A 12718-nucleotide genomic window follows, 5' to 3' on the forward strand; every position below is an offset into this window, starting at 1 on the left:
ATTTTGGTCTCATCTGACCAGAGTACCTTCTTCCACATGTTTGCTGTGTCCCCCACATGGCTTCTTGCAAACTGCTAACAGGACTTCTTATGACTTTCTTTCAACAATGGCTTTCTTCTTGCCATTCTTCCATAAAGGCCAGATTTGTGGAGTGCATGACTAATAGTTGTCCTGTGGACAGATTCTCCCACCTGAGCTGTGGATCTCTGTAGCTCCTCCAGAGTTACCATGGGCCTCCTTGTTGGTTCTCTGATTAATGCTGTCCTTGCCCCGCCTGTCCATTTAGGTGGACGGCCATGTCCTGGCAGGTTTTCAGTTGTGCTATACACTTTCCATTGACATGTTTAAAGCTTGGAATATTTTTTTATAACCTAACCCTGCTTTAAAATTCTCCATAGCTTTATCCCAGACCTGTCTGGTGTGTTTCTTGGCCTTCATGATGCAGATTGTTCCCTAAGGTTCTCTAACAAACCGCTGAGGGCTTCACAGAACAGATGTATTTATACTGAGATTAAATTACACAGAGGTGGACTCTATTTACGAATTAGGTCACCTCTGAAAGCAATTGGTTCCACTAGATTTTAGTTGGGGGGTTACAGAATAAAGGGGGCTGAATACAAATGCATGCCACACTTTTCAGATATTTATTTGTAAAAAAATGTTGAAAACCATTTATCATTTTCCTTCCACTTCAAAATTATGTGCCACTTTGTTTTGGTCTGTCACATAAAATCCCAATAAAATACATTTACATTTTTTGGTTGTATCATGACAAAATGTGGAAAATTCCAAGGGGTGTGAATACTTTTTCAAGGCACTGTATTATACATTCACATCAGTCCCTGCACAGAGCCTGTGATTGACAGCTTCAGCACTGTTCCTGTGTGCTGTGTGAAGGGGGTGTGTCCCTTCCCTCCAATGAGCTTTCAGATCTCTTCTCAGTGAGCTCTGCAGTGTAATTTAAGCTCCTAAATGCAATTTGTAGGGCGAAAAAAAGCATCAATTAGCCAGGTTAGCCAGAAATGTTTCTACATTGGTTCTTCATGGTTCATGTAACTGGAAACATATTTAGAGACGTGTTGTCTGCATTCATTCTTTGTGCTAAACATTTTTCTGGGTTTTTTTCATTAGCTGTTATATCTTCATCTTATACAAATAGCTTCATTAGGAAGGGCCCACTTCTGTTGTGTTTGTGGTTTGCTTCTTTTATTATTTGCTGTCCAGTGCTGCATAATGTTTTTTTGTGCTTTTTGAACAAAGAAAAACAATATGTTGTTGTACTAATGTCTGATAAACACAGATATGACTTGTTTGGATATTTTTGCCCTGAATATGAAAAACAGTTTATTAAATTAAGTTCTGAAGCAAGTATCTGCAAAATAAAAAGGCATTATGGCTTAAATGCAACCATCATTCAGAAGTAAATGCTGAACCAGAATAGATATTTCAGTTCAAGTCAAAAAGCATTTCTATTTTTGCAGAGGCGTGTTTGTTAGAGGTTTTATATAACTGCAGGAAACGAATGTCAGCTAAATGACCCGGCTGTGTGAATCATATCAATTAGTAGAAAAATGTCTGCAGTTACAGAAAAATGTGCATTACCTAGGCACATTTCTCATATATCATTATATGCCTTTTCATTATTAGCTGCACGGGAGCACCAATGGTTAGAGAAAGAAATTAGAGCACGGCAGCACTATGAGAAGCATATGGAAGAACGTAGGAAAAAACTAGAGGAACAGAGGGTCAAAGAAGAAAGAAGGCGCGCCGCTGTGGATGAGAAACGGAGACAGAAACTGGAAGAAGAAAAAGTAGGTCACTTGGCTTGCCATAAAACTTTTCTCCAATTTGCCTTGAATTTTTCTTTTGTGTCGAATGTTATAAATATGACAGACCGAAAAACAATAAAATAAATAATCCTCACCACACACCCTTCAAATTAAAATTGAGTGCACACCTAATCAGTTCCTAGTTTCAAAATGGATATGCCACATTTGCAACTATATGTGAACAGTACATAGTTTCATTAAAATGGATGTAAACCCGGTTCATGAAATTTGAGCTGGGCAAATATATCTGTAGTGTTTTCTTACCTCTCCCCAAAGCACTGAGTCCTGTGGTTTTCTCCTGCTCAGTAGCTCTGTTATCAACCTGATAACATCCACTTTAAAGTAACTAAAGGCAAAATGTTTTTTTTTTGTTTGTTTTGGGTAGAGTGGAGAGTGATTAGAACACTTGTTAGTTCTAATAGAAGTTAGCAAGCGGCCTTTCCTCAGTCTACCTTTGACGTGCTATGTCCAGACTGGATGTTGCGGGCTTGGAAGTGACCTTTGGACACCAAGTTCTTTGTTAGATGCTTTCCAAACCCTATTTTCATAACAGCTTGGCTGCAGAGTGCTGTTCTGGTTTAGAGCCATTGGCATTACCTCAGTGTTTGCCCTGTGTGTGATGACTCACTTGCTAAACACCTTTAAATTTCCCACTGTTCCATCATTTTACAGCAATAGGGGTAAATGTTGAAGGAATAAACACTGATTTTATCCGCTCCATAGAGTGTCATTTGCGCTTTGTGCTCTCTTTCCATCTATTTAACATCAAGAAAGCATCTCCCTGGTGCTGCTCCTGCTTTGCAAAGTTCCATATAGAACTCCAGTCCATTCCCACTGCCTGTCTACAGTGACTTTGGTCACCTCCATCTATCCGACCCTTAGCAGCTACCAACCGTGTGGATTTTTGTGAGCACGCTAGGCCTCGTCCAGCACCCCGAGCGCAGTTACACCACCACCACCCGATGACAACAACTGTTCCCAGACACAGAGGGGATGGTCCCACTACAACAGGTAACCGCATCTTACACTCCCCTAATGGTTCTGGGGACATTTGTTCTCTGCCTTCTGATGGTAGAGTACATTTCTGATCAGCTTGCAGCCTTAAAGGCACCTAGGTCATCTGTTACAGTAACCATCTCTCACTCTGATTTCGGTCCTGATAGTCTCTCCCTAATAAAATAGTTTTTGAGTTATTGCAGTCCTCTGTGATTACCCGTGGATGGGCAGGAGACCTTTTCAGCTCTTTTTGATGTGGCTTGTATTTCTCTGCATCTGGATCAGTCTGCTGTCTCCATTCTTGGGTCTTTCAGATCTCTTACAGCTGAAAGGACCTTCCATTATACTTGCTCTCCTAGGTATTCCTCTATTGGGATTGGAAACACCCAGATGGGTTCTGGACACCCACTGAGTGCTTGCTGGATTTGTTGTTGTTCGGGAAAGATTTTGTTAAATAGTGGTCTAGACGCACTGTGGATCTTCTAGTGACTCACCTTAACAAGGCATCCTCTATAGGTAGAGGGCATTCAGGGCATGCTAATGCCAAACAACTAGAATCTCCCTTTAAAACACTGTTATCACTGGTAGGCTCTCTGCCCTTAGCCCTATTCTGGCTGTGTCCTTAGTTTTGCCAAACTGATGGATTGGTCTAATGGAATGGTCTCTACACTGTGGCAGTTATTTCTTTCCTGATAGAGTGTGTGAAACTGATGTCTTGGATTCCAGAGCTTCAGCTGTGATGGCTTGCTGGAAGCATCTACATTTGTCTCCCATATTTATCTGTTGTGTATGCAAATACTCAGTACTCAAGGAGCACCTGACCCACTTTGTTTTTGAGGCGTGACATCTTTTCGGACCTACCCTTGACGTTATCATCAAGGATATCGCTATAAGAGAGAGCCCATAAAACTCAGCATAGGAAGTCCAAAGAAGGCAGCCAGGTTCTCTGCCCACCTGCATGGTTGGGAGTAAAAAATCTGCTAAACCCTCAGGGAAACATTCAGCATGAAGGTTGACCCCTGCTTTTCTAAGTGGGGAGATGTTTGTTAATTATTGCAGGCTCTGGAGTCGTCTGCTCTTCAAGTGCAGAGAACGGGTATTCAAGTGCAGAGAGCGTTCTTTCATATTTACCGACTCATACCTCGCAACCAGTGCTCTCTTCAGCTTCTCTGCCTGCCTATGTCACTACACAGATTGGCAGATCTACCTCTGTTCCATTGGGTCTTATGGGCCTAAAATTAAAATTATTGTTCTAGTTCTGGCCCAGTTTGATTTCAAGAGCTGTATCTCAGCCTGGTCATTGCGCTCTCCTCAGAGCAATCATTTTACCTCATATGGGACATGTAAGACCATCTGTTTTGCTTGGTACCTATCAAATCCACCATCCCTGCCCCTCCCTAGTGCTGATCACTGTCCTCCAGGGCTCTGACTCTTCAGTCTTGCCTCTTCACCACAATCATTCCTAACAGTATTTGCTCTAGTGCCAGTACCAGCATTTGCTCTAGTGCCTTCTCATGAATTCCCCAAGAGCACTCAGAGGACCTCATGTGGAAAAAACAGTTCCTGTAAACCCTAATGAACAATGTCTTCCTAATGGTTTAAATTTGACTGTATCATGCTTTTTCAGGATTTGCCAGTGGAAAACTTTTTCCACAGGATTTGCCAGTGGAAACTTTTCATTGCACAGTCTAAGCCAGTATGTTTCTTCAGTAGAAAGATCTACAGCGAATTTGCTTTTATGTCCCTTCCTTTGGTCATGAAGTTGCCGCCTCTCTACAGTTGAAGGAGAATCGTGTCAAGTGGGTCACTCTTGCTACTCCACACCCTTTTCCCATGTCTCTTCTCAGACTATCTCAGTCCTTCTCTCTGCTGTTGGAGATACATTTTCTGAGCAGACTAAATTGTCTGCCATTAAGGATCAGGTAGTTCATGGCCTGATGAATCAGTGTTCCAGGCTTGGGGGTTAAGGAGGGCTTTTCCCCAACTTAGTGAATACCCTGCCATTGAGGAACATTCTCTCCTGGGCTACATGCTAAAGTTCCAGAAGGAGTGTTTCCTTCCACATTGCAGGATTTTTCCCTGATCAGGAGTCCGATATGGACATATTAAAATGTTTAACCGTGTCAAGGCACTGGCGTGCTATTATCATCAAGGAGGAACAGGAGTTCTTGTTTTGACAATGGCAGTAGTTTGGATCCTGATTTGAATGAATCCTTGCTTTTGAGTCCTTTCCATTTTGCTTCCTTTAAGTGCAGTTTTTTGGGGATATCGTTTTTCTTTTTTTACAGGTTGTTTTTGGACACAGCAGAGTGATCCATGCACCAAGTTGCTTTCCAGATCCAATGCTGTAGATGGAGAGTATCCGAGGTGGGTCCCATGGTACCTTGGGCCATCTGCATGCTAAACAAGATAGTTTACTGAAAGAGGAAATCTTTGACATTAAAGTATTGCATGCTTTACTGACTCTGTGGGATCCATTCACCTGGCCTTCCCTCCTATGACCCTGTACACACGGTCGGAGATTTCGACAACCAAATCCGTCGGATTTTGTCCGAAACTGTTGCATACACACGGTCGGACTAAGTTGTCGAAAAATCCGATCTTTCAGAACGTGATGACGTAATTTCATTACGCTGGGACTACATTCAGGCTAGTAGCCAGTAGCTTTGATGTAGGAATTTGATCTGAGCATGCGTGGCACTTGGTCAGATCAAAATTCTCTACACATGATCGGAATATGTCCGATCGAACCAGTTGGTCGGAAAATATTTCCAACAAGTTGGAAAATTGGGTCCGACGGAATCAGTCCGATGCATACCACACACAGTCGGATTATCCGACAACACGGTCCGATAGGACACATTCCGACGGATTCTCCGATCGTGTGTACAAGGGCTAAGTGGTTTTGCAGACTCAAAAAGAAAGCCTTTCTGGAGTTCTTCCTTGCTTTTGGCTTACCCAGGCAAATGTTTTCTGCTGTCCTGATAAGATTCCTGATTGTTGCTCCATGGATTCATTGTTGACTGTGGGGAGTCATGAGTATCTCTAGTCCTTTGACTCTGCAAGGATCCAGGATTGGCAGTTTTTTTTTCAGGCAACTTCTTCCTTAGAGCTTGCCCCAGGCATGCCTTGTTACAGTTAGGGTGGAGCTGAACTTGATACTTAGCTCTAGCAAATCTGTGTTCTTCCTTGTAAATTTTGTGGCGAAAATGTACCTTCTATCCTCTGCTTAATTCTTGCATAGGAAACGCCCATGTACCCTACCCTGTTGTTCATGCTCACTGTGTGGGATCAACCCTTTATTTTGTAAGGGGGTTCAGGACTTATTGAGCAAGCTTAAGGCTGTGAGTACTTCCCTATTGGGAAATTATTTTTTTGTTCCACCCTTCTGATAAGATCAGGTAGACCAGTTTCCACATTATGGTATATGATTTGGGGTTTCTCCCCCTATGTTATGTCATTTTACTTACTACCTGGTTTTTGCTTTCTTATCAGGTGAGGGATTTCTGCTTTTGGATGTCCCGATAATTTATGACTTCCTGTATCCTCCATTGGACAAGAATAAAAGTAGGATTTGTTAATAATACAGTACAGGACACGGGCAACTTTTTCATAGACCATGGGTGATAGGCTCCTTCTTTCAGGTGATTGAACTCTGGCAAACTTTTGAGGGCACACCCCTTGTGGGGCACCCCCCCTATAATCCTAACCCACTTACTAACCCACATTTTTTTGTAGTGTCTGAAGATAGTGGACCTCATTTTCTTCACAGAGAAATTAGCTTCTCTAGTTTATTTTGTTGCATCAATTTGTCTGTTTTCTTGGCATTCTTTAACCCTTGTTGTCTTCTAATGCCTACACAAAAGCAGTCTATGTGGATTGGTGCAACCTTCGTAGAACTTTGGGAGCCATACCTGGACCCCACACTGTAGGGATGGCCTATAATATTGTACATAAACGTGTAGCGCTAATAATGTATACAATTCACAAAAGCATATCAGAATATGAGTCTGGATGCAAATTGTGCCTTAGACAATAATGTAACACTCTGGGATTAAGGCTGGGTTCACACTGCTGTGGCTACGAGAACCGGATGTGATTCGCACCGCACTGCAGTGCAAATCACATCCGATCTCTGTGCGATGCGAGTTCAGCCATACAGATAGTATGGCTGAATTCGCATCGCACCCGCCCCAAACTCACACAGGACCCTTTTTATGGTCCGCAGCAGAATCAGATCGCATGGGTGTTCACACCATGTGATCCGATTCCTGTCCGAGTTTGCAGATCGCACTGCGATATGCGAACTGATCTGGGGGTGTCATTAACATTTCACTGACACTCCCAGCAGTTCGCATAGGGCAGTGTGAACTGCCGGCGGGAGGCATGCAATGCGGGAACCCGCCGCGGATTCGCGGCGTTCCCGCATCGCTGCAATGTGAACCTAGCCGAAGAGTGGGTGAAACAATATATATGTGATAAAAAACACATCTCTATTTGCAATAATGCCACTATGCCTAAATTCAAAGTTTCACATATAAAGAAAATATGGAATGCAAATATTGTGAATGCATAAACATTGGAAAATAAAATGTTTATGGTAGAATGCGACTCCATAGCCACAAAAATCACATACATACAAATTAAATCTCTAGAGGTGAAAAAATACAAAACGTGTGCTCTAAATAAACGTAATGTGTGGGTATAATCAACCAAAACGACATCATATAATATTGCTTTAGGACCTGGATCCTGCATGAGCCACTTACCTTGGCACTTGTTGCAATGCATTGAGTTAGCCTCAGGGTGCTATACAGGTCCAAGGCTGTGGTCCATCGCTATTGAACCCAGTCCTTGAAGATCCCTTTTGAGGGTATACCCACCATGATGGGCAAAGTCTGGACTTTATACTGTATGCAGTTTAACGTTGTCATACAATCAACATCCACTTTATGTTAAGAATATATTCACTTAATAGTGCAGACATTTCCAACTTGGTGCTAAAATTAATCGCTCAGTCTCTGGCGCATTGACCAAGTATTGCATCACAACATTGGTTACACACTTTAACTCCACTTCCTCCTAGATCCCTTATAAGGTACTTGGGTGCTTTCTCCCACTCTTTCCCCAGGAGGATTCTTTGTTCCACAGTCTACAGCTGGGTTCCCTGCGAACACAATTACCCTATCTTCCGCATTCTACTCCATGAGTACCCCCACAGGGGAACACCCTCGTTTCTCCATAATAGGCATCATCAGCTGGCGTTTGAAGACCGTGGCTGTGTTTGTATTGTTATCGCTCTTGTTTTATCTTCTAAGTCGAGTCATTTTATCCTCCTCTTTGTGGTTGGATTTCTCTTCAGGCTGACCTGATTCCACTGGCTGGATGTCCATTTTAAATGGGATTGATCTCTATAATCTGTGGTCCACATTGTCCGTGAGCCAATTTATCCTCATCCCTTTGGTTGGATTTATCTTTGGGCTGACTTGATTCCACTGGATGGATATCTATTTAAGCATGATTTAGCTCTATAACTTGAGATCCACATTGTCCAGTAAGGGGCGTGAATATATGTGGTGAAGCCAACTTGTTGAGCACCTTTACACGTTGGTTTGTTTTGAAGATACAGCACGGCTCTTCACTGGGAGATTTATTTCACTTATTGGACTGCGTTAAAACAACACTATAATATTTTTAGATTCATACTCCTATATGTATTTTATGAATTTTATGACTTTTTTTTATTTAGAAATGTTTTTGCAGTGTGTCTCAACTCCAGGCCCCAAGGCACCCCAACAGGTCATGTTTTCAGGCTTACCATTATTTTGCACAGGTGATTTGATCAGTTTGAGCCGTTTCATCTGAGGGAAATCCTGAAAACATGACCTGTTGGGACACCATGAGGACTGGAGTTGAGAAACACTGTGTTATTGTGATGCGTGGAGATAGGCACTGAATTTTTTGTATACACGTGTCCTACTTACCTGCTCTGTTAAATGATTTTTCACAGACCAGCCTGGATCCTCCTTCCAGATTCCCTTGCTGGCACTCCTGGCCCCTCCCTTCTTTTGAGTGCCCCCACAGCAAGCAGCTTGCTATGGGGGCATCAGAGCTGCAGCTCTGTGTGTCCATTCAGACAGGGAATCATGGTTCAGCCCCACTGCCTCTCAACCTGATTGGCTAACTAAATTTGATTGACAGCAAGAGCCAATGGCGCCTCTGCTGTGTCTCAGCCAATCAGGAGAGAGAACCCCGGACAGCCAAGGCATTTGTGCACATCGCTAGATAGAGATGGGGCTCAGGTTAGAATGGGGGGGGGGCTGCTGTACACAGAAGGCTTTTTATCCTAATGCATAGAATCCATTAAGATAAAAACCTTCTGCCTTTACAACTACTTTAAGCCTTTATTAACCTTTATTGTAAACCTTTATCATTCTGTGATTGCCTGAAACCCTAATTTGTTTCTGTCTACCCTGCAGAAACCACCCTTTGAATCCATCAGAGATATTTCCTTGGAGATTCTTGCCCGCAAAGTAGGCTTTTTGGTGGCCATCATATGTCATGTGTATCTGAACTGACCATCCTTTCTTCCCAAAGGTGGTTTCAGCATTCCATCACAATGAGGAGAATGTTCTACCATCCTTGTTCCTTGCTTCAAAGCATCCAGAATGGTTTTCTTTACATTGCCTGGACATTAGAGTGTACCTAAAAGCTACTACTTCCATTAGACAAATAGATTTCCTGTTTGTTTTCCTTGGGACCTTACAAAGGGCACCCTACTTCAAAATCCACCATGGCATAGTGGATCAGGAACCTAATTTCAAATTGTTAAGCTTTTAAATAAAAACCTTCCCCTGCATGGTGGCGTGCCCACTTCATCAGATCTATAGGAGTATCCTGGGTTTTTAGGCACTAAGCCTCGGTTGCCCAACTGTGTAAGACTGCAACCTAATCTTCTGTTCATACTTTCTCAAATCTTTGCCAGGTTGTGGTGGTGTCCAATCCTATGTACATGCAGGTTTTGGCAGAAAGTTTCTAGCAACAGCACTCTGAACTTGGATCCTTGACCCCAATTGTTTTTTGGGCCTGTTGGCATAGTTTTGTTTACCCAGTAGTTGCCCATCCTTTGTATTCATTGCTTGGGGATGTCCCATGATATACGAATAAGCGTCCTGTGTCTTGTACTGTGGGATTAGCATAATAGGAATTTTGACATATGTCAGAATTCCATATCTTGAAGTACAGGACACCCTCCTGAACTGTTCTTGTTTACGCTATAATGGGGGTGTCGTCAATACCTTGCCAGTGTCTAATCATCTAAAGGAACAAGCCTATAACCCATGGTGTATGAATAAGTTGCCTGTGTCCTGTACTCTACCCTAATATATAGAATTTACAACAAAGTCTAAATTCCTTTTTGTACTCACCGTAAAATCCTTTTCTTGTAGTCCATTGAAGGTTACAGGTCCCACCCCTCTGTGTTTAGAGTCATGCTCCTGTTACTGCTTGCTACAAACTGAGGCATGCTATAGTAAGACGGGTTATCCTGGCCTACAGATTTTTCTGTTTGCCAGTGTCCTGTCCTCCCTTAGGCGACAGTATAACCCCAAAGTATATGATGTACTGTGTCTCTCAATGAACTCCAAGAAAAGGATATTAAAGTAAGTACACAAATGCTATTATTTTGTAACACCTCAGGCACATCTCAAAGATCCTTTTGTGCTCATTACTGTGTTTCCAATAAAAAGACTTGTACAAATGTATGTAGTAAGAATATGTCTTCAAATTTCTTCTGCTGACCACTTTTCTTCAGGCTGTCAGCTAGCTTTGCTGTGTTTTGTTTTGAAGGAACGCCATGAAGCCGTAGTGAGGCGTACAATACAAAGGAGTCAGAAGCCAAGACAGAAGAACAACAGATGGTCTTGGGGAGGCTCTCTGCAAAGCAACCAAAATATAAGTAGCTCAGGTAAAACTGAATAAAGCCTGACTGTCAGAACCACGTCCATAGCCATCAATCGGCTTTTTATTGGATTTGGCAGCTGAAAAAATGAAAGATGTTTGCTGATTATAGTTACTGAATGTTTCAGTGCTTTGCACTCTTATCTCTGGATAATTAAGAGTGTCACTGTGGGTGTTTTATATTCAGCTTGGTAAAATTAGCTGGAAACTATATCAGCCTTTTTGGCATGCTGATTTAAATTTTCCCTCATACTTTATATAGTATAGTACAGGCCTGTAATTAAGGGCTCATGCACACCGCAGCTCAAAAAAAAAAACTTATTTTATAGGCATTTGAGTTTTTATTTCAGCTTGAAGAAGCTTGTGCTTTTTTGTACTCTTGTGCACGTTTCTATCGAGCTTCTTTAAGCTCCTTTGAGCTTTTTTGAACATAAGCTTTTTTTTTTTTTTTTTTTTTTTTACAAACCCTCCTATATAGTGTTTTCTTAACCACTGTATAAACAAAATCAAAAAGCTTTTGAGCTCTTTGGGGCACTAGCTCCCCCCCCTCAAAAACTTGAGTTTGGTGGGGGCGTTTTCTGTCTGTAACAGCATATGCCTGAAAAAGCCAAAGTGCACATAGACACATTGGCTAACCAGGAGAAAAGTTTGTAGGCAGAAAAAATAATAGCTCAAAAGCCTGTAGGAGCCGCTTCTTTGCGCTCCTTTGAGCTGCAATGTGCATAAGCCCTGAGATTGCTAAATTGTTGTGATGCCATTTGAATTAAATGGTGATAACTGGGGGTAATGTCGTGGTTAGAGGTCAAAAGAGCTCTTTGCACATGGTATTAGAGCTATACAGATAAAATCTTAAAGGTAATGGTATATCTCACAATAGAGCAAGTGTAATGTGTTTTACCTGCACAGTGCTTATAGTGTTACTAAACCCAGTAATATGAAAATAGTTAATCTTTCATTTTACACAATGCAGAGGATTAACCCCTTAAGTTTCACAGTGAGTATAACAAGCATGCTGCATATACAGACTGATTTTACGGTTGTGGGTTTAGTGACACTTTAAGTTAGCAACAGTTTTTACATAAATTCATGTTCCTTTAATGTACATTTCTTATTAGCATGTGAATGTTAAATTTATGAGAACTGCAACAAGTGCTCAGCTGGTACTGTAAATTCATTGCTCTCTCCATCTCATCTTCAATCATAAATCTTTTATTTAAACATTTTTCTTCTTTGATTTGATTTCTTTCATTTCTGCATGTTCTGTTTCTAGGTTACTTTTTTGACTCATCTTTCACCAATATCGATTTATCTGAAATGGCTCTCTATTTCCAAGCCAAGAGTTATGTTAGAAGAGGTGGTACTTACACCACTGTTTTGTGACCCTTCTTTCCTTACCTCTGCTTTTGTGATTTTGTGAAATAGAATCTGTTTTATAACCGCTCAAAGCATTTTAGTAGTATTGATTTCAAAGGGGTTAAACAAGTTTTATACAGCGTATAGTCCAAACCTGTGGCAACAGTCTGTATGCTTGGTCTGTGAAAGGTATTTCGTATTTGGTAGTGTATATTGAAATGGCAGTTGCCTTATGCAGTATAATTGTGCGGGATATTACACAAAAACTGCAAAAGTTTTTGTTATTGTAAAAGTTTTCATTAAATGTGATGTAGTCTTTCTCTAGCTTTTTTTTCTGCATTGTGTGTTGTCTTTTGTGCATTGTGTTGTCATTGTGGTTGTTTTAGTCACCCTGGAATGGAGCATTGATAGAAAGTTTTGTCCCATATCTACAGCTATTCTCTGGGTCAGTAGGAGCCTTCATGTGTGCAGACTAAGCTAAAATACTGAAAAAATAAATAAAGTTTGTCACTACTATTCAAATTATATACTATGCTGATTTTCCAGAACAAAAAAAGTAAACGCTGTAAGGAACAGACTTT

The 12718-nt window shown here is 41.4% G+C and overlaps 1 protein-coding gene across 9 annotated transcripts in view; it reads left to right on the forward strand.

Annotated features, from left to right (window-relative positions):
• MAP7 (microtubule associated protein 7) overlaps positions 1-12718 on the forward strand; it is a 336970-nt gene that overhangs the window by 235621 nt on the left and 88631 nt on the right. For 5 of the 9 annotated variants that reach the window (XM_077486793.1, XM_077486789.1, XM_077486791.1 and 2 more), the window contains exons 4-6: positions 1648-1811; positions 10674-10791; positions 12055-12138. In XM_077486793.1, coding sequence (XP_077342919.1) covers positions 1648-1811; positions 10674-10791; positions 12055-12138 — 366 coding nt within the window. The remainder of the gene's footprint in view (positions 1-1647; positions 1812-10673; positions 10792-12054; positions 12139-12718) is intronic. The other 4 variants (XM_077486792.1, XM_077486796.1, XM_077486797.1 and 1 more) reach the window with 1 other exon arrangement.

This window comes from Lithobates pipiens, unplaced genomic scaffold (assembly GCF_037356315.1).
Source record: "Lithobates pipiens isolate NorthernLeopardFrog02 unplaced genomic scaffold, aLitPip1_a1.2 Scaffold_18, whole genome shotgun sequence".
NCBI lineage: Eukaryota > Metazoa > Chordata > Amphibia > Anura > Ranidae > Lithobates > Lithobates pipiens.